This window comes from Leptidea sinapis, chromosome 12 (genome assembly GCF_905404315.1).
Source record: "Leptidea sinapis chromosome 12, ilLepSina1.1, whole genome shotgun sequence".
In the NCBI taxonomy this organism is placed as follows: domain Eukaryota; kingdom Metazoa; phylum Arthropoda; class Insecta; order Lepidoptera; family Pieridae; genus Leptidea; species Leptidea sinapis.
The window spans coordinates 2,977,772-3,000,308 of NC_066276.1; the positions used below are offsets into that span (position 1 = coordinate 2,977,772).

Below are 22,537 nucleotides of genomic sequence, written 5' to 3' on the forward strand. Positions count from 1 at the left end.
TTAAAAACCGCAAAACATTTAAGATACAATACCTTAATGATTGAAGCAGTGACCCGCGTCATACCTGCGATAAAGGTGTCTGCCCACTATACATGACCAAGCTACAACGTTAGATACTTAAATATTCTTTGTACGAGTATAGTACTAAGTACGATTTTTTCTTTTTAATTTATTTTTGATGATTTTATTTTTAACCAGAGCTTAAGGCGAAGAGTAAGCAGAAAACACGCAAACATGATGTTTTTACTTTTAGACAAGTTTTGTGGTGAAAGTATAGCATTTCGAGCTATGAACACAATTTAATCCTGTTACACATATCCTTAAGTCTTATTAGGTTGATAATGTTTACTGTTGGTTATAGTTAGCACTGCCGAGCCTTTTTGAACTACCACATTTCTTTGAAGTTAAACAAGTTTTTTGGCATGGCGTGACGCATTTTTTTGGCACTTCTCTCAGAAAAGTTATTCTTATAGCTTGTACTTTTTTGTGTAGGTTCATTTATTCAGATTAATAGTGAATAACGAGGATTGTAAGCATATAAACTGTTTTCACGCAAGAATTTAGAAAATATTGGCTTTGTTACATATATGGCGGGCCGGCAGCCGTGATCTCATATCAATCGTATCATCATCGCTCAAGGTCGCTGGCATTTAGTGTCGCCTTAAATCTGGCGCCTTAGACCGCGCGGCCAAACTGACTGAAAGGCAGTAGTTGAAATGAATTATACAACTTCACCCCTACTACAATTTATTGTCATGCTACATGCAATGGATGGGCTTAAAAAATTAGAGGCGGTGTAATAAAAGTTTCACTTTAATATACTCGTATGGCGACCAATTTTCACAATGAAATTTTTAGTTTATTTGTATAATCGTCATTTTGCAACACAATTGATTGAAACACAAGTTCCTCAATATCCGGAGCTTTGCAAGCATACCAAGCAATAAAGTTATGTATATTTAGACGATAGTCGTCCCGCAAGGTATTAGCGCTTTTAACACTTCTATTAACTTCTTATTTAAATTTCTACAGTTCTAGTACAGTAGCCCGTGTCGTGTATCTTTCCGTGATATGGTACGGTGCAGTGAGCAGACACCTTAAATGTCAGATCATAGTTACTTGTGTTGAATATTGCTCACGAATAGACGGCGTCATCCCCCACACGTTGATCGCTATGTCTGTTTGATGGTTTGTTTACCTTGAGCGACATGGTACACGGCTCGGCATCTTCGCCTGCGAGCCACTCGTCAGCAGTGAGGCTGGCTTCGTCGGAGAGAGTATCTGGATAGAGATCTTCTTGGAACAGCTCAGATTTTCGCGGCACTGTCATTGACACCACCTGCAATAAGATAAAGTCTAATAAATTTCTAGGAGGTACCTTACTTTAGAGGTAAATAAATAAATATATGAGAATAAATCTAAACAAACATACAATTTAATTGAGATAGTTAAGGCAATAGCAGTTGTAAAACGTACAAAGAAGCGAAAGAGAATGGGAGACCTTTGGCAAATGGCAGACCTTTTACTGGCTTTGTATTCTTGTAATTCTATACATGCAATTTCTAAACCTTGTTATGAACCTAAAAGATTCATAACTAATTAATGAACATGTGGAAATGTCTTTCAACAAGTTCAAAGCCTATATATTAAACATAATTTTATAGAAAAATTGTATTACAATTAAGAGGATTATTTTAGAAAGCTTTGGTATTACTCTTAATAAAATATAATATTAATAATTATGAATAATATTATTATGCAAATGTAAACAAAATGGCAAATTATTAGTAGAGGTATTAAGTGATTATTGTATAATATTTATAAGAACATTATTTTTTGTTATTTGGTTGATTTCTCGTGACAGGTTTCATCATGCTCGCTTAAATGTCACTGCTTGTGGCGGCGACGTGGGACGGGTCGTTCCCTTCCCTAAATTTAGTCGGGGAAGACTATGGCTTTTTTTTTTATGGAATAGGAGGACAAACGAGCGTACGGGTCACCTGGTGTTAAGTGATCACCGCCGCCCACACTCTCCTGCAACACCAGAGGAATCACAAGAGCGTTGCCGGCCTTTAAGGAAGGTGTACGCGCTTTTCTTGAAGGTACCCATGTCGTATCGTCCCGGAAACACCGCACAAGGAAGCTCATTCCACAGCTTCGTGGTACGAGGAAGAAAGCTCCTTGAAAACCGCACTGTGGAGGACCGCCACACATCCAGATGGTGGGGATGATATCGTAACTTGTGGCGTGTCGTGCGAAGGTGAAATTCAGCGGCAGGAATCAGGTTGAACAGCTCTTCGGAACACTCCCCGTGATAAATGCGGTAGAAGACACACAATGAAGCGACGTTTCTACGCAACGCCAAGTGATCCAGCCGTTCACAGAGTACTGGGTCCCCGACAATTCGAGCTGCTCTGCGTTGCACGCGGTCAAATGGATCGAGCTGATACTGGGGTGCGCCAGACCAGAGATGACAGCAATACTCCATGTGAGGCCGGACCTGCGCTTTGTAGAGCGCTAGAATGTAGGCCGGCTTGAAGTATTGCCGTGCTCTATTTATGACGCCCAGTTTCTTTGAAGCCAGTTTGGCTTTGCCCTCCAGATGGCCACGGAATTGGCAATTGCTCGAGATTTCGAGACCCAGTATTCCGATACTAGGCGAGGCTTTAAGGGAAGTGTTCTCGAAGAGCGGTGATACGGCAAATGGGGTTTTTTTAGTGGTAAACGCGCAAATTTGAGTCTTCTGGGGGTTAAATTGGACAAGGTTCAACTTACCCCATTCCGCGACCTTCTCGAGAGAGGACTCGATAGAAGACACAAGTTTCTCCCGGCACTGGTCGACGTTTTCCCGAGAGAGACCTGCATGGCCCGTGTATACGGCATCACCAGTGCTGTCGTCTGCATAGCAATGCATGTTGGCGGTGTTTAACATATCATTGATATGCAGAAGACACAGCGTGGGAGATAGCACACAGCCTTGGGGCACTCCAGCGTTCACGGGCTTGGGATTCGAGCAATAACCGTCGATAACGACCTGTATGCTGCGCCCAGTGAGGAAGCTGGAGGTCCACTTGCATAAGCTCTCGGGAAGCCCAAATGATGGAAGTTTTGCGAGGAGCGCCTTGTGCCATACACGATCAAAGGCCTTCGCTATATCCAGACCAACTGCCAGGCCTTCCCCCTTGCTTTCAATAGCCGCCGCCCATCTATGTGTTAGGTATACCAGAAGATCGCCAGTCGACCGACCATGGCGAAAGCCGTACTGCCGGTCGTTGATCAACTGGTGAACCTCAAGGTATACCAAGAGCTGGCGGTTAATTATGCTCTCAATGATTTTGGAGAGTAGGGAGGTAATAGCAATAGGCCTGTAGTTTGCCGGATCCGAACTGTCTCCTTTTTTTGGGATCGGATGGACAAGGGCTGACTTCCATGAATCAGGGACTACGCCTTTTGAATAAGAGTGCCGGAATAAACGCGTTAGCACCGGCGTCAACTCAGGGGCACACATTCTAGGCACGGTTGGGGAAATGCCATCCGGCCCGCTCGACTTCCTGACGTCCAACGAAAACAGAGCTCGCCTAACAGTTTTCTGTCGGAACTGTACTTCAGGCATGTAGCTCTGACACCGCGGGATGGTCGGCGGTGTTTTTCCGTTGTCGTCAAGAGTCGAGTTGGAGGCAAAAAGAGTGCACAGGAGATCGGCTTTCTCTTTTGCCGTATGGGCCAGGGTGTCATTCCTCATGTTCAACGGCGGCATGGACGGCTGGTTGAAGTTACCAAGAGCAGCTTTCGACAACGACCAGAACTTGCGTGTTCCGGTCGGGTAACTGGAAAGCTGTTCGCCAATTTTGACGACGTGCTTCGATTTCGCACGGGCGATTTGCCGCTTAAAAAATCTGGAGGCACGGTTATATTTCCTCTTCAGCTTTGCAGTTCGGATCCTTTGAGCCCAGCGCCGCAACCCAAGTTCGATACGCCTGTTTTTTGCAGTCAGATGCTGCTTTAACTGACGCATCGAACCAGGGCTGTGATCTGCCACCGATCGGTACTACAGAGCTTGGTATAAAAATATCCATGCCCTGCAGTATCACATCGGCTACTGCAACGGCGCAGGTACTAGGATCATCCGAAGGTAAACAAACGCCGCCCCAAGGGTAGGATGCAAAAAAGGAACGCATCCTATCCCAATCTGCTGACTTGTAGTGCCAAACGCGGCGGGTCGCTGGTGGTCTGCGACGTTGGCGTCGGATAGGAACTACACTCCTGACCAGGCAATGGTCGGACGTTCCGAGAGGGGCGTCGACAGAGACCTGGTAACCATCGGGATGTGTAGTCAGCAGAAGATCTAATAAGTACGGCATGTGACTATCCACATCCGGGAGCCGCGTCGGCGACTCAACCAATTGGGACAGACCATACGCCAATGCAAAATTATGCACAGATCGCCCTGCGTAGTCTGTGGTACGTGATCCAAGCCATTCGGCATTGTGCCCGTTGAAATCACCCAAGACTACGATTTCAGCGGAGGGGATCTGAGCAAGCACGTCTTCAAATGCCGCTTGAACGCAGCCCATGAGGTGATCCGTTTCTGCGTTACCACTATGGGACCTGTAGACACACGCATAGATGCGGACGCGGTCCTCTAAATCTACGCGGAGCCAGAGAGAAGACAGGCCCCTACCCTCAAAATTGCCGAGACGGCGACAGCAGATATCCTCCCTAACGTACACACATACCCCGGCATGAGGCATGAAATTATGCTCAATTTTGTACCCGGGGTACGTTAAATATGACGTATCGCTAGGTCGAGATATCTGCGTCTCCGTAAGGAAACACAAGGCCGGCTGCGCCGTCTCAAGGTGGTGGTGGACGGCGTTTAAGTTGGAGTGAATTCCCCGGATGTTACAAAAGTCCACATTAAGCGTGGAGCGGGGTGCCGTGGTGTTGCTGCCCTGTTTGTCCTGTGACATACGCGGTACTGTGCCCTCCCCAGAATACGAGGGGCAGCCCGAGCGCGAATGCTCGGGGAGGGATTCTCCGGCTCTACAAGAGCCGGTACCCTCCTGGGGTAATTTCTTTTTTAGGACCGCTCTCATATTTTGTTGGGGGGGGGAATGGCATCCGGTCCTCGACACTAACCTATGCGAAACATAGCGGCACTAGGCCGCTACTTCACGCCGGTATTCTGTGCGAGTGTGGTAAGTAACCCGGATGAGTCTGGCCCGATTGTGCTGACGTCATAAGACAGCAGCGTGACTCTCCCAAAAATGGCTGGCCCATGAGTCATACTCGTGAACGGGCGATACTTGTGGTGGCAAAACGGTCCTGTTACCAGAAACTTTGTTTCATGTTGTTAAAATTAAAGTTTTAATATTTTTTATAATCACTAATAAAATTCTCGCAATATACCTTTATTTATTTACGTTTTGTGTGTTTGATGCATTTAATGTACTCAATAGTTCTTGTTTTACGTATTAATTTACATTTACATTTTTTTGACTTACTCATGTAAAGCGTTGGATATATGATGTTAGAGTATTTTTGTTGCATCACTTTTTATATATAACTAAAATTATTTGTAAAAAGATAAAGCTGTAAATGTTGATTTAAAGTGTGGCAATGAGTTTCTTGTCACTTCTTCTCATCAAAGCTCAACCATTTCCGAAGTGGAGGTAAATATAAAAAGAAATTTTTTAACATTCATAGGAGTCATTTCCTGGACCTATATGAATAAATTGATTTTGAGTTGATTTGTTAATCGTCCACAAAAATAAATGAAAAATTCGGTGTTCACCTGACACAGTCCTGAATTGTTGAGTCTATAAAACTTAGCTATCTCACAGGTGGCGACGTCACATCCCCGCTTCGGCATCATGCCAATACCTGGAAGAAAATATTGAGGCTTCATGAGTCCACCAACTTATATAACAGAAAATAGGTGGCACTTAATGCTAATACAATTATGCTCTGGCTTCGTTCACGTTGAATTTGACGGTAGGTATAACAAGTCAAAAATATAACACATTAATCTTTGTACAGCAAAGCGTAGGAACTATAATTTAAGCAGGGATCTAAATTTTTTCAAAGGAGTATATAAGTCTTCGATAGTATATTCTACCGGTAAATTATTAAAATTATTATTATTGACTTACCTGTTACAAACAAAAAATCATACATACAAAGGACAAAGCTTTCCTCTTTAAAATATCGATATAACTATAACTAGCTGACCCGACAAACATTGTTCTGTACGTAATAAATAAAATTTCAAATTTTTTTCAAAATTCATTTTTTTTATGAATTTGTCAATAATATTTCAAACCATCAAGAATTATTTCGTAAAATATGCTCCCCATTGTTTTAATCAAATTGTTTCACAGAAGAACTGTCAAACCGTGCGTCACTAAATTCTCTCATAGAAAATATGCCCATACAAAACAATTAATATCGTAAATAAAAATAATTATTGGTCTCAAATCGAAATAAAAAACTATCCTATCTCTCACCAAAGTGCACTCCATGAAGTAATCCCCATTAAAATCCGTTCTTTAGTTGAGGAGTCCATCGCGGACAAACAACGTGTCACGTAATTTATATATATTATAAGATAAAATAAAGACTTAGTGGCTAATAATAATAAAAAACTATTCTGAGAATTAAGAGTTTGTGAAGAAATTGACTTGATGTTAAACTTTAAGCCAGTCTGGACTCGAACATAACTATTTTAAAGGAACGTCGCGACAAGCCCACACCAGGATTTTAGGTATTTCTGAAATCGCTTAGCAGCGGGCGATTTCATCTCCACATTTATATACAAAAAAATATTTTTTAAAAACCATAGTCACTGGCAAAGATATACCTACCTCTCTGTGGATCGGGCGTCTGAAAGGTATTGATGTAATGCACGAACGGTGGCTCCGGTGTAACCTGAAATCAACAACATACAATATTTGAATGGTTTTTTTGGTGTAAAGGGGGAAAATATTTTATATTTCGATTAGCTTTTTGAAGAGGTCGATGAGCTTGGTGTCAGTCAACTCAGTGACTGCTCTCACAGAACTTACTATACTCACCTCGAAGTATCGTATGACGGAGTTGCCCATCCCAGGGAGGTAGACCAGAAGGCCTACCATCAACTGTTAATTAGCGATGCTATTCCGATGCAGTTCAGTTTAGGTACCTAAACTGAATCGCTAAAATTCGTACCATTAGTGCCTTTTACTGAATGGCGTTTGGATCGCTAATGAAGAATGAACGAAATAAATTTGTCTGTGGTCCGCGGTGTGAGAAAGAGATGACGCTCTACAATCGTTGCCTAAGTTTGTCTCTCTTAGCCGGGCCGCACACCAGGCATACATTTGTAACTCAATAATTGTACCGCCACATTTAAAACGCGACACATTTAACGCCCCCATACATGTGTACGTGAGTCTGTATGGGAGACCGAGGAAACATTTGTGGCGGGCTTACTTTGTAGCGAGACGTTGTCGAAGATTCTTCAAGATCGAACACGTTCGGTTTTTGTGTCGCGTTGGTTTGCAAAAATGAAAGACTACATTGAATTTTACGTTGAGTTTATTGCAGGGTTGAAAAAACAACCCTGTATTATACAATCACATGCTCAATGATTATAGTAACAGACGGATTACAGAAATTATTTGGACTACCAAGATTAAACGGATGAACACAATTACGTCTTTTGTTTCTCATTAATCGCCACATCAAGAAATCTTCGTCATCAGACGATGATGTCGACATCCTCAAAGCGGTGCCACGCTAAAATTGTGCTTCCGATGTGCGCATTTACAATAAATTTGTAGCACATACAATTGTAGCGCAACGATTGTGACGACGTAAATAACAAATGTATGCCTGGTGTGCGGCCTGACTTACACGAAGCATATACGTTGCGTTTCGAAAACTAAAATGATGGAAAACTAAAAAATGGCGGTTTTTTTGCGTAGTAAATATTAAAAGTACATTTTATAATTGCGTTTCATAGCGTCAAATTAAAACCATTTGCCCTTTTTTGTACTTATTAAATAATAGTAATATAAATATATATAGTTCTTTGAATTACAAATTAAATGTTTGCTTAGGTGTTTTCGTAAAAAGAACGAGTTACGAACACACTGCGTTGATAATTGATTTGACAGGAGCACAGACTACCTTTTTATTAATTCATTCTTGCGAACAGGCAATAGTCCGGGCCCTTACTGCCTCGTCTTTAATATTTTAATTTTCGGTATATAAATACCGTACATTTCAGTATTTTGTTTTACAAAAAAGTCCAATAAAGTATTCTCACCTCATCTTTCATCAACAAAATTTTCTTTTTCTATTTGTTTTTACTATTTTTTAAAAGTTATTAACAACACGATTCACTTTCCTCTAAGGAAGCAGCAACCTTTTTCGAATCGTTCACTGTGACACAAGCTATCCAGTTTAGGTTGAAATATTACCTCACGGTACGAATGAATGAACGAACAAAATCAGTTTGCGATTCAATTGACATCATTTTTGGCATTAAATTGACATCATTGCGATTTAATCAGTTGATTTGACGTCAACCTAAATTCGATCGCTTAAATGATGTCGTGGTATGAAATATCAGAGCAGTTCATTATAGGTCGTCAAATGAATCGCAATAAGAGTTCATGGTAGGCCAGTAGATTGGTGTCGGGGTCATAGAGCGGGAACATGACACCGTTGCTGGTGTCAGTCAACTCAGTGACTGCTCTGGCACAACTTGCAGTACCCACCTCGAAGTATCGTATGACGGAGTCGCCCTTCCCGCAGAGGTAGACCAGGTTGGTGTCGGGGTCATAGAGCGGGAACATGACACCGTTGCTGGTGTCAGTCAACTCAGTGACAGCTCTGGCACAACTTGCTGTACCCACCTCGAAGTATCGTATGACGGAGTCGCCCTTCCCGCAGAGGTAGACTAGGTTGGTGTCGGGGTCATAGAGCGGGAACATGACACCGTTGCTGGTGTCAGTCAACTCAGTGACTGCTCTGGCACAACTTGCTGTACCCACCTCGAAGTATCGTATGACGGAGTCGCCCTTCCCGCAGAGGTAGACTAGGTTGGTGTCGGGGTCATAGAGCGGGAACATGACACCGTTGCTGGTGTCAGTCAACTCAGTGACTGCTCTGGCACAACGTGCTGTACCCACCTCGAAGTATCGTATGACGGAGTCGCCCTTCCCGCAGAGGTAGACCAGATTGGTGTCGGGGTCATAGAGCGGGAACATGACACCGTTGCTGGTGTCAGTCAACTCAGTGACTGCTCTGGCACAACTTGCTGTACCCACCTCGAAGTATCGTATGACGGAGTCGCCCTTCCCGCAGAGGTAGACCAGGTTGGTGTCGGGGTCATAGAGCGGGAACATGACACCGTTGCTGGTGTCAGTCAACTCAGTGACTGCTCTGGCACAACTTGCTGTACCCACCTCGAAGTATCGTATGACGGAGTCGCCCTTCCCGCAGAGGTAGACCAGGTTGGTGTCGGGGTCATAGAGCGGGAACATGACACCGTTGCTGGTGTCAGTCAACTCAGTGACTGCTCTGGCACAACTTGCTGTACCCACCTCGAAGTATCGTATGACGGAGTCGCCCTTCCCGCAGAGGTAGACCAGGTTGGTGTCGGGGTCATAGAGCGGGAACATGACACCGTTGCTGGTGTCAGTCAACTCAGTGACTGCTCTGGCAGAACGTGCTGTACCCACCTCGAAGTATCGTATGACGGAGTCGCCCTTCCCGCAGAGGTAGACCAGGTTGGTGTCGGGGTCATAGAGCGGGAACATGACACCGTTGCTGGTGTCAGTCAACTCAGTGACTGCTCTGGCACAACTTGCTGTACCCACCTCGAAGTATCGTATGACGGAGTCGCCCTTCCCGCAGAGGTAGACCAGGTTGGTGTCGGGGTCATAGAGCGGGAACATGACACCGTTGCTGGTGTCAGTCAACTCAGTGACTGCTCTGGCAGAACGTGCTGTACCCACCTCGAAGTATCGTATGACGGAGTCGCCCTTCCCGCAGAGGTAGACCAGGTTGGTGTCGGGGTCATAGAGCGGGAACATGACACCGTTGCTGGTGTCGATCTCCACTGTCACTATAGGCTCGGCCAGCGCGTCTGGTGTACGCAGCGAGTACTGTCGCTCCGACATGCGACTGAAACTTTAAATACAAAAAAAATTATACAAGGGAGGGAACTAAAGAGGTTCCCTTTTGGTGTTTAATAAACATATCTTGCATTTATTACCATCAAATTTTTTTTGCAGCACATTGAATCATTTTTATTGTCAAATTTAGAAAAAATTGAAAGCCTACCTCATGATAAGGGTTAGTATCGGTTAATAACTTTAAATTTATTAAACTAAACTAAAAAGAATTAATAATATAAAGTTTTACTGCAAGTTTATTTTTTGTTAGCGCTATTTCGCCATAAAGCATGTTTTTAATTTATTCATCTATCTTTTACTTATTCTCTTATCATGAAAAAACAAACAATACTTTATAATATGACCACTTACAGTCTTAGCTGGTTAGAGTTAAAAAAGAAATTGTTTCATAGAAAGGACAGTAAAAAAATTACCCAGTTGTAAAGACCAGTCCATGTTTAAGGAATATAGCTCTGGACGCCTTGCTTCCCTCGTGCGCTATGGCTTCCGATTCCACCTCTCCTTTGCGAGGGTCTATTATCCTGCGAACAACATAATATTGTAACGCTTCCGTTATTTGTGAATTATTTCATTTGTCGTGTCGTAAATTTAAAATGCAGTTGGTGTTATTGCTATAGACAGATTTCAATCGATCGAATTTTTGTCTCGTTTCATCAATAAAACCAAAACAAAAAGAGATAAATTTTCATTTGATATTATGACAGAAAAAGTTTTATTTTTTTTTATTTCCACATTTTTCCCCCGAAATTGACACTTATTTTAAAATGAAAACGTGTGCAATTTACACGTGGTAGAAGTGAAACCTTCACTATTCACTATGAAAGACATTACTATAACCGCTACCATATTAATGCTCTCCTGATGTTTATGTAGTAATACGTCGTGCGCATGATATCAGAATATATTAGGGTATACTCGCTTATTTTGTCGTGATAGTGATCACTACAGAAGTGAAAACATTATTGTTTGAATTTTTAAATTAATAATTAAATTTTGTACTTTCATTGCTATCCAAAGGGAACACTTCATAATCATGGCTATCTATCTATTCATATAAGATATAGACGCAATCCCGGTGCCTGTAATGTAATTCAATGCCCACAAAATAAAGTGTTTATATATATTTTTTTAATAAGTTTATTTACAATTAATTTTGTATTTCACAACACATGTATAGTGTATTCCTTTCATTTCCTGGGACCATGTTGTACAAGCACACTATGTGATTGAGTACCGACCTGATTTTCTTATCCCTGCAAGTGGTGAGCAGTTTGGAGCCCGTCCAGTTCCAACAGGCCGAGTATATGAGGTCGGGGTGACAGTCCAGGCTTATCAGCACCTCGCCGGTGCCCACGTTCCATATTGCGATCTGGTTGTCGGAGCCGGCCGTGAGCAGCACGTTCTGCGCCGTGGGATGCCACAGCACCAACCCCACGCGGCGCTGGTGGTATACAAGGTCTACTACTGGCTCTGTGAGCGTACGGGACAAGCCTCCGTCCGGAATCTGCCATACCTGCGGATAGCATATTATTACTTTGTTGTGCTTATCGTGTAAATTCTGCCAGATTGTTTTATTGTGACATGTGTAGACCAGTGCTTCAATAAATTTTCAGATCGTTCGGGTCTTTGAGGATAGCATAATACAAACTATGTATATGTCTATGTACCAATAGCTGTTTATGTATTGGACTAGTTAAAAATAATAATACTCGAATCAAACATAACATCGCAATTCCATCTACTAGGCTCCGTAAAATCGCTAAATCTTTTAAAGTGGATTGTGTTATATTTTATAATAAACTCCCAAATGGTATTAAAATGTTACCTATTAAAAAATTTAAATGTATCGTAACAAATTAATTAACATCTAAGGCCTATTATAATGTAAAAGATTATTTGAATGATAAAGATAGTTGAAATTAATATTTCTAAATTTTGTTAATGAATATTGTTATAACATTTGTACTTCATTCTGACTTGCACTAAATTTGAAATGGATTTGTTGTTCGCTGTGGGCTTTAATAACAAATTCTGACGAAAATAATATAGCCATTTAAGATTGTTAAGTATTTGTAGGTAGGACTGTCTATTTCAGTCCTTCGAATTCTAAAAATATGACAGCTGTAAAAACGTCAAAAAAATTGATTTTAGTACTAACCTATATTTTGACCAATGCACGCACACTATCACAAAGTGTCATCCAAATCGCTATTGAAAGACATAGCTTGCGAACACTAAATAATATTCCTGACCTGTTTTTAGCAGTTGTCTAACAGCAAGAGTCTCTATCTAGACGTATAAATTATCTAAATTTTAATCTGTTACCAGTGGGAGATTAGGCTAGATAATTGGTTACCACAACGGCGCCTATTTCTACGGTGAAGCAGTAATGTGTAAGCATTACTGTGTTTCGGTCTGAAGGGCGCCGTAGCTAGTGTAATTACTGGACACATGAGACTTAACATCTTATGTCTCAAGGTGACGAGCGCAGTTGTAGTGCCGTTCAAAATTTTTTTTACTATCAGCTGAACGTCCTGCCCGTCTCGTCACTTATTTTCATATAAAAAAAAAGAAAGACTAGTAATATGACGAATTGGTCGATACTGTATCTAAATACAAGATCATCTGATATTATATGCATAGTGATAATAAACTACCTTGACAACGCAGTCCTCGGAGCCGCTCGCGATGACGTTGTCGTTGTGCGGGCACCAGGAGATATCGAGCACGGGGCCCTTGTGGCCGCCGACGAGCGGATGATCTGGGGGGATCCGTCCCACCTGCAATATTAAAATAATACATTTGATTATTAAAACTTTCGTGAGTCATGTGTTTCACATTGATTCGCGATAACGTCCCACCTCTTACTGATCGCAAACCCACCTCACTCACCCTGATGAAAGGCCTCCGAATGGTCCGATACTAGTCGGTACCGACACCAACAAAAACATGAGTAAAGCCATTTTATTTGCTTTAACAAAATTACATTAGGATTCAGAGGCAGCAGGAGTCGATAGAGTTTTACCAGTGGGAGGCTCATTTGCACAGGATGCCGGCTAGATTATGGGTACACAACGCCTATTTCTGCCGTGAAGCAGTAATGCGTGTAAGCATTATTGTGTTTCGGTGTGAAGGGTGCCGTAGCTAGTGAAATAACTGGGCAAATGAGACAAGGAGACCAGTGCAATTGTAGTACCAATATATATATGTAACTTAACACTATAGTATATACTTATTAGAATAAATGCAATGGATTCCACAAAAACGTGGTTTTCCAAGCTAAGACGTGAAAAAAATTTGAAAAATATCGATTTAACTGTTACTATCCGCGTTCGTACAATTCACAATGTTATTTATACATCGTTAGATTAATTTGACCACACGCCGCTGTACTCCCACCCCGCCACCGGCAGGTTTAAAACATTGCAATACACTTTCAATAATATTTTAAGACATCCAATGTAACAGCAGCATTTTTTACCAAATTCAGTTATATTTCAGTACAAAAGAGACTGCATAGATATATGACGATGTGAGAGTGCGTGCGTATTGAATAGTGTGCGTGTGTGGCAGTTTGTGAACAAAACTGTTAAAATATTGAGATTTATTACAAAGTTGATTATGAAAAATACTATTCAATTTTTGCAAGATGTAGATAAATTAAATTTATTAGTTTTTCTAATTTATCTAGATTAATAAAAAATACTCTCAGCAGCACTTGCAGATATATTATTGTGTACTAACAATCTTGTTTTCTACGTTTCACAGCCTAAGTGAATATTTTATATAACTTAGTTACATATTAAGTTCTCATATAAGTGAATTATAATAATTCTTTAAGAAAATATATATCTTTACCTCACCACAGACTTCTTTTGCATCTTCAATGTAATATAATACTGATATTACATAGAGAAACTTAGATATGATTATTGTTTTCAAAAATTATAATGAAAACAGAATAACGAACTACTAGGCATTCCTTTGAATTACCCGGTTCCGGGTCCGTGGTGAGGAAGAGCGAGCAATTTCGGGCCCCCTTACAATGTACATTAGCACACAGGTTCAGGTACCAGTGTGAGGCTCCTTTGCACAGGATGCCGGCTAGATTATAGGTACCACAACGGCGCTTATTCCTGCCGTGAAGGAGTAATGTGTAACAATTACTGTGTTTCGGTGTGAAGGGCGCCGTAGCTAGTGAAATTACTGGGCAAATGAGACTTAACATCTTATGTCTCAAGGTGACGAGCGCAATTGTACCTAGTGCCTCTCAGAATTATGGCTTTTCAAGAATCTTGAGCGGCACTACATTATAATGGGCAGGGCGTATCAATTACCATCAGCTGAGCGTCCTGCTCGTCTCGTCCCGTATTTCCATAAAAAAAAGTTCATTACATGTTGTACAGCCTGCTTAGCCGTCGAGAAGAAACTCTGTCTTCACGTCCGGGGTAAAGTTCAGAGACTGCATTAAGCATGGCTTTAAGTGTATTTTATAAAATCCCGCAACAAAATTAAAATTAAAATAGGTTTGTTTAGGTAGGTTTAGGGTAACATGAAATGGGGATGAATTTAGTCTCATCTGTCCTATGCCGTAGAGTGTCAGTGGATATATCAATAATATTATGGGTGTGTGAAAATCATTTCTAATTTTTGTTACATCCTAAGCCCTACACGCTATATGGATGTTGTGGATCCTTTTATATTCAGGAACTAAAACTAAGGAAAAGGTTCAATATAAAAGCTAAAAGTGCTTTGCAAATAATCGAATAATGTCAATGAACTGATAAAGAGTACTTGGAGAAGTAAAGAGATCAATTAAGTTAATGTCGACTTGGTATTTATAGGCTCCTTCTAATAATAATCGCTATATAAGACATTGCTACGTGCACTTATCCGACTTTAAGAGTTACCTTTGTGGTAATTTGTGAAGTCATCGCTTGGTATAATAACACATTCACATCACATCATATTCTCATCGTTGGCCCGCCCCTATCGAAAAGGTGCCAAAACGAATGTTCGATGTGAATGAAAGACTTAAGACATATGAATATATCAGTTGGGCGAAGTTCAGAAGGTTCGTGTTCTTTCTTCTTGGTACATAATAAAATACACAAATAAAATTTGAAAACAAAATTTTACGAACGATGCGGCACTCGAACCCATGACCTCTCGCGTTCCGTGCGAGTGTCTTCCAACCGATCTAACCGTTCGAGTGACGTATCATCTCATTATTAATCTCAGTATTATGTGTATTAATCCCAGAAGTGAGGGTTATGACTTTAAAAACATAACAAATTGTTTACATTATAAGATTGTCGCATTTTTATGCAATTATTCATAGCGCCGCGTCATACAAGCAATTGTATGACAAAACAATTATGTTCACGCGAGTGAACTTCGCACGAGTATTGCACAATAATATAAACGGCAATGTGGCAGTACAACAAAAGGAAAGCAGTTTGCTGTACTACAAAAATTACACGATCGTCGCCGGTCATGTAGGATGCGCTTTACTTTTAAAGATACCCTCATTGTATCGACGTAATCTCACAACTTACAAACGTCAATGTCTGACAGACCAACGACTAGTCTTACTAGTATTTATTACGTAAATGCTTAGATCATAGATACTTATAGATAGACTATGACAGCTGTGAAAACGTCGAAAAAAAATTGAGTTTAGAACTAACGTCTATTTTGAGCAATGCACGCACACACTAACACAGTGTCATACAAATCGCGAGTGTAAGACGCAGATTGTCACGCACACTAATCAAATATTCCTGGCCTGTTTTTATCACTTGTCTAACAGCAAGATACTTTATTTTAGACATATAAATTATCTAAGTGTGAGTGTCAGATATAGAAATGCGGGTTGGTTGTGAAAAACGTGAGCAAAGGTGTTTTCGAAGTGACTCAGTTGAAGGGACGATATGTAGGCAATTTTCTATACTTGATCTCTAATGAAAAATTATTTAGAATCCAGAAAAGAATGAATCTGAATTTCCGATTTGATAAAGATTAGAATAAAAGTGTTCCGCACAAGATGGACCGATGTTCTGGTCAAGAATCAAGATCCCGCAATTGGTTGGATGAAGACAGCGCGGGACCGATGGTCGTGGCGATATCTGTCATATTCTTACATAATATCTTAATATATATAAATTACGTGACACGTTGTATGTCCGCGATGGACTCCTAAACTAATGAACGGATTTTAATGGGGATTACTTCATGGAGTGCAGTTTAGTCCAACTTGAGAGATAGGACAGTTTTTATTTCGATTCGGGGCCCATAATTATTTTTATTTTCAATATTTGTTTTGTATGGACATATTTTCTATGAGAGAATTTAGTGACGCACGGTTTGACAGTTCCGCTGTGAAACTATTTCATTATAAAAACAGGTAGCATTTTTTATGAAATAAGTATTGATGTAAATTCCTATAAAACAGTATTTTTTTTTATCTACAGAACAACGTCTGTCGGGGCAGCTAGTATACGTATAAGCTAAAAGTACAAATACGTCATCCCCTAGACGGATTGAGAAAAGAGTTCCAATGATCGCTTATTGAAATGACTAAAGCAGGAAATGGAGTAAATTTTTTATTATTAATTGTTTAATATGAATATCAGATTACCGATTGCATATAGAAATAAGTCTTTTAATAATGCTACATTATAAGTAGATGTTGGGTGACGGCGGTGATAAGTAGGTAGTCATGGTGCGATTAACAAGATCTGATGGTGACTGATACGTGATGCCCTCTACAGTGTGTTTACGGTTTGGATTCTTAAAAACAAGAATACCTATTTGTGCCTTGATGATGGCGACTACTTATAGCAGCAGCAGTAGCGTTTTATTTTAACAGCTCGTAACACGATATTTGCAAGGCTACACCCAAAACCAGTAACGTACAAATAATAGCTAGACTCACAATAACGTGCAAAAATTGTCTGAAGAACTCTGCGTACGCGTCTTTAGGCAGAGTTTTCGTTCAGTTGTGTTTCAACCGCGCTTAGAATACAACGCCACGCAATGACAAAGTTTTCAGTGAAAACTGTCCAAATAATAGCATATCCAAATAAGTGCCCCTTTAATTAATAATTACATTTCAATTGCTAAAACAAAATAGATCGCCGACGAAATGTGCGAAAAGACTTCCGTCTCTTATCATACGATATTAATTTGAATGAATGTTTGAATGGACAAAAATATTTGCCCTGCATTTTTGACGAGTCACTTTCTCAATGTCACAGTGTTTAAATGTGCAAATGCAAATTTTACACAATCGGTCGTAAATATTCGACACGCATAAGCGGCGATTATAAAGATTGTTTGGGATGAAGCCAATTGAGGTTATTCCTCCTATTGTCCACAAATCTTGGTTAGTAATAACAAAAATAAACTTCACCTTACTTTTCATAAACAATATGTTATGTTTCTAACCAACTGAGCTTACTTTTCATACCTTAAAAAATATTTATATTTACAGACGTAAATTTCAAGATACCTGTTTTTATAACTTATTGTATCTAGTATATTTTTGGGTTGTCTAGAAGTAATACCTTCAAGCGGTAAGAACTTCCATTCCATGCCTGATGACTGTAATTAGCATAATTTTTATAAATTTATATTTTCAAGACTGTATGGTATTCAATAAAGAGTCTATCTATCTAATGTTTCATGAATAAAAAACTTCTTCACAATCTGTCAATGCAATACGTTTATACCTCTGTGTAAGTACCAACGCAAGTATAGTCCTTAAAAAATCCTGTTGAAAAACTCGAGTATCTACTTCAATGATCAAAGATAGATAGAATCGCTCGAAAACACATAGTAAACATGTTTTATTTGGATGAGAAATGACGGAAAAATATTTTTTGCAAGAATTGCACGCAGTAACTTGTTAGCTGTTCTCAATAAATTGACAGCAATAGTTATTGCTGCTTATACAGCATAAAATGTATCTTTCAACGCTAAGTCACTAAATAGGGAAGACGTAAAACTTATGTTTGCAATAGTTAGACTAGAGAGGGAGACGCAGCTGACGCAGCACAGTACAGTTTTTGAAGGACAGGGCAAGAAAAGCAGATATAGGCCACGAGCGTATGCTATGACGCAGCAAGAACACTTTTGCGTCGTACAAAAAAATAAACGCATTCTAATTGACGAGCAAAATGAGTACATAGAATTAGGATGAGATGAGCGAGATTTGCTTTTATAGAACGCGACACTTAAAAATTATTTAAATACTAGGGGCAGTTTCTTATGTGTTGAGGCCGTTGCAAGAAGTCTCTTGTAGGTTTTTTTATCCAACATACATACTATGAAAAATGTTTAATATCTTAGCAATACTATAACTCTTTGAATATCTTTTTTGAATAGTCTGGATGGTTAGAATTATACAAATAAGGTTCACAAATTCGCACTAATTCAATTAAATGATCTGTAATTTAATCAAAATTAAGAATTAGCGGTAAATACATGCCCGCATCGAGCAGAAATCTGTGCCGGCGCTACAACGACACGCAGAGCAGGTGAGACTCATGTCTGCCCCGTAAGTGTCTGCGCATCTGCGTACGTAGATCTTAGTACGTACATATATTACAAAATCTTCTCTGCCCTGTGCTGCTTGGACCTGTGCCGTCTGCGTCAGCATACGCTTAGCCTAATCATGAGGACCTCAAAACTTTTGAAACACTCTATATATAAAAGAATATGCTGTATGCGATTCACTTTCGGAATGAGTCTTCATTATAAATGAGCTGAATTTCTGCTAGACTGATGAAAATATATACTTAGAATTTAATTCAGAGAGATTCAGAAAGCCACTATACAATGAGGGGCATGATTAACACGCATAGTATGTTAGTTCATAAGCACATGCCAAAGTGTAGTTTTGCCAATCGCAAATGGTCGTTGAGTATTCCGACAGTGTATTATAAAGAAACTAAAGAAGCAATATGAATTGATATAAAAAACGACAAGAATCAAGTAGCAAACACAACATGCCTTTAGAACGGGCGAATTTGAATATCACGTACGTAACGGGGTACGATTACCCAAACCTATAATTAGTGAAATTAACACGCGGCAATCTAATTCTGTAATAATGATTATGGGCGTGACGAGAATAGACCCGCGAACTTCGACGTACTCGCGTGCTCGATATATCTCTGACGTAGCAACTGTTACTGATGTACGGTAATGTCTATGTTGTCCGTGTGGCCGCGTCAGTCTGTCTGAAGATTTATTTAATAGTCTTTATGGAGCGTGTTTCACTTGATGCTAGATTACTAATGCCACCATACAATTAGTTCTTAATACATTATTGATAGCGTAATGTTGAATGTAATGAAAGTTCAAAAATTCAAATCCGTGGTCCTTTTTTGCAAGACTAAGACTTTTTTCAATGCGCTCATCGCGTTTTGTAATAAACGAACAAATATATCGTTTCTGTTTCGTATTTCGTAAATCTACGTGGATTTATTAGACATTTGGCGCGAGTGGTCGGGAATGCCGATGGAAACGGGGACAATGACAACCTGAGCTCATTTGCACGAATATTTTGGTTGGACATAGGGGCGCTTTCATAAGAGCATTTACGATTTCACTAAAAATATATTTTAAACAATCCATTTTTCTGGAATAGTCCTTCTTTCGAAAACATTATTACTTTCCTCTATTACTGCTGTTTAATAGTTCTTACAACGTATCTGGTAAGGAGAATTTCTGACAGGAGTACCTTATGATCTTTTAGGCCGTCTTATTTGGCTCAATTACGAGAAGAATTGTGAAATCGGGATTAGTAATTCCTAAAGTTAATGTATTACAATTTTGTCTTTTCTGTTAGAGCGGCTGTGAGTGATCTGCATGCCAGAACGTGTACCCTGAGTTGACGCCGGCGATTACGCATACATACCTCGAAAGGCGTAGTTCTGTACTCATGGAAGTACCTTTGTCCTTTTATCACTTAAAAATAAAGATTTGCTACTTCGGCTAACTTTAGCCCTGTTGTTATTACCTTCTTGCTCTCAAAAATCATGCAAAGCATAATTAACCGCCAGCTCTTGGAATATCTAGAGTGCCACGGATCAAAGGCCAACAATACGTACGGCTTTCACCATGGCCGATCTTCTGATAGATCTAATAGTGACGGCTATCGAACGCAAGGAACGAGCAACGCCTAGAAGTTAATGTGGATATGGCGAAAGCCTTCGTTTGTGTCATGCACTTCAAGGCACTCCTCTCGAAACGTGTACGTGGATGTTTCAATTATTGATAATTGACTCAATGTTTAACGGATTATGTTTAAGTCTAATATGGAACATCTCTATTGAGTTAAATTTTCTAATGTAATGTAATATTTAAGTACTTGCCGACCCGACAGACTTTGTTCTGTTCATAAAGGAAACACTTTCGGGTGGAATTTCGTAAAATCCGTTCTTATGTGACCTCTACTCGGCGAAAGGAATATTCCTACCACAATTTCAAGACTCTACGCCTAAAGGTGGGTCCACACAAGGATTGTTCACGACATTCGCCGGCACACAACGGTCATTATGTTCGCGGCTTCGGATAAGATATTATTCGGCTAATCTCAGCGATACTGCAGCTTCTGTGGCCTACAGTGGCAAGTATATAAAAAATTGTCTCCATATCGCCGGCTTAACTGAGCGGCATGTGTGGATCCACCTTTATGGTTCCAGAGATATATATATAGATAGTGATAAGTCAATACATAGACGGAAACCCTTTATCTTTATATAATTCTTCTGTACGTGTGTTGACAGTGAACTCCTCCTAAACGGCACGAGCGATCTGAATGAAATTTTCTGTGTGTGTTCAAGTGGATTCGAGGATGGCTTAAATTCACAATTGAACTACCTTCTAAATGGCGGGCCGATATTGATGATTTTTTTAGAGTGTTCCAGTGAATTTGAGACTGGTTTAGATTCTCAATATAATTCTCTGGACCGATTTTACAAATTTAAACGTCTTTCGGTCCGCTAGTGTATGTATATATATACTATATAGATAGATAAACTAAAGACAATACAGTAAATTTGTTTTTGTTTAATGGAAAAAATTAGATCATTCGTTCTAACAATGCTTAGGTCAAGACTAGGTATAAGTGTGACGCAAACTTTATCGCAATGTTTACTCGGCTGCGGGTGCGGTGGCAGCGGGCATATCGCCAGAAATCCGATACATTGCGCGTCGACCGCGTCCTCCGCGGACCGCGCTGCAAGCCCACACCGACCAGGTGATTCATGCTCGTAATCTAATCAAGCGCAACTCGTACACTGCTGCATTGTTATAACATTTCATATTGTTATAAAATCGTAGGCAACCGTTTGAGTAATACATATTAAAAAAAAAAAAACAATTTATACAATAAAATGTTGTTATTATGTCACCGAGAACAAAGATTTATTATTTTCGTCTGTTTGTCTGTGCGTTCGTGCACGCAAATATCAGACACTCCTAATTTGATTTGAATGCAATTCTCACTAATGTATTGTGTTATGTTGAAGCGATACAATGGAATTAGCTAAATTCCTAGTTGACAGTACGGTAGTTTGCAAAACTATATTTTTGATTTTCTTTTTTTCGGCTCACCACCGAAACGGCTGTGTCTAAACGCAGGTCTAAACCCTCTTGTCTTTGTGGGAAACATATTCTTAATTTTAATTAATATGGGTTATATAAGAGCTTTTTTATGATAAAACTGATAAGGCGAGCAAGCTAAACCTTATAACTTAAATTAAAATTCAAATAATTTTATTCAAAAATGATTTTTAATCACTTATTAAACGTCAAAAACTACCAGCGATTCGAAAATTTATGTCTCAGACCTGAGAAGAACGAGCGCAAGAAACTCATGGGGTTTCATTTTATAAATTAAAATTTATGTTTTTTATGACAATTAGATATGAGACGAACAGGACGTTCAGCTGGTGGTAATTGATACGCCCTGCCCATTACAATTGCTGTTGCTGTCCCGATCAGGATTCTTGATCAATCCAAAAATTATGAGCGGCACTACAATTGCGCTCGTCTCCTTGAGACATAAGATGTTAAGCCTCATTTGCCCAGTAATTTCACTAGCTACTGCGACCATCAGACAGAAACACAATAATGCTTACAAATTACTGTTTCACAGTAAAAATAAGCTTTGTTGGGGAACCTCCTTCCAAAGGAGCCTCCCACTATTAATATGTGTACATATAGCCTGAGGGCGATCGCTTCATTCCCAATCTGCAGTATAGTTAAGAAAGTCATTTATGTAATTGTCACCTTTACCACCTTTTTTAACAATTCTTTTGAAATTCCTAACACATTTTTTT

At 39.9% G+C, this 22,537-nt stretch overlaps 1 protein-coding gene across 3 annotated transcripts in view; it reads right to left on the minus strand.

The window, feature by feature from the left end:
- Positions 1–22,537, minus strand: part of LOC126967046 (coronin-6) — a 51,089-nt gene that overhangs the window by 15,435 nt on the left and 13,117 nt on the right. For all 3 annotated transcript variants that reach the window (XM_050811370.1, XM_050811371.1, XM_050811369.1), the window contains exons 3-9: positions 12,842–12,964; positions 11,423–11,697; positions 10,598–10,705; positions 10,005–10,179; positions 6,864–6,927; positions 5,795–5,883; positions 1,199–1,339 (exon numbers count right to left, since the gene is read on the minus strand). In XM_050811370.1, coding sequence (XP_050667327.1) covers positions 1,199–1,339; positions 5,795–5,883; positions 6,864–6,927; positions 10,005–10,179; positions 10,598–10,705; positions 11,423–11,697; positions 12,842–12,964 — 975 coding nt within the window. The remainder of the gene's footprint in view (positions 1–1,198; positions 1,340–5,794; positions 5,884–6,863; positions 6,928–10,004; positions 10,180–10,597; positions 10,706–11,422; positions 11,698–12,841; positions 12,965–22,537) is intronic.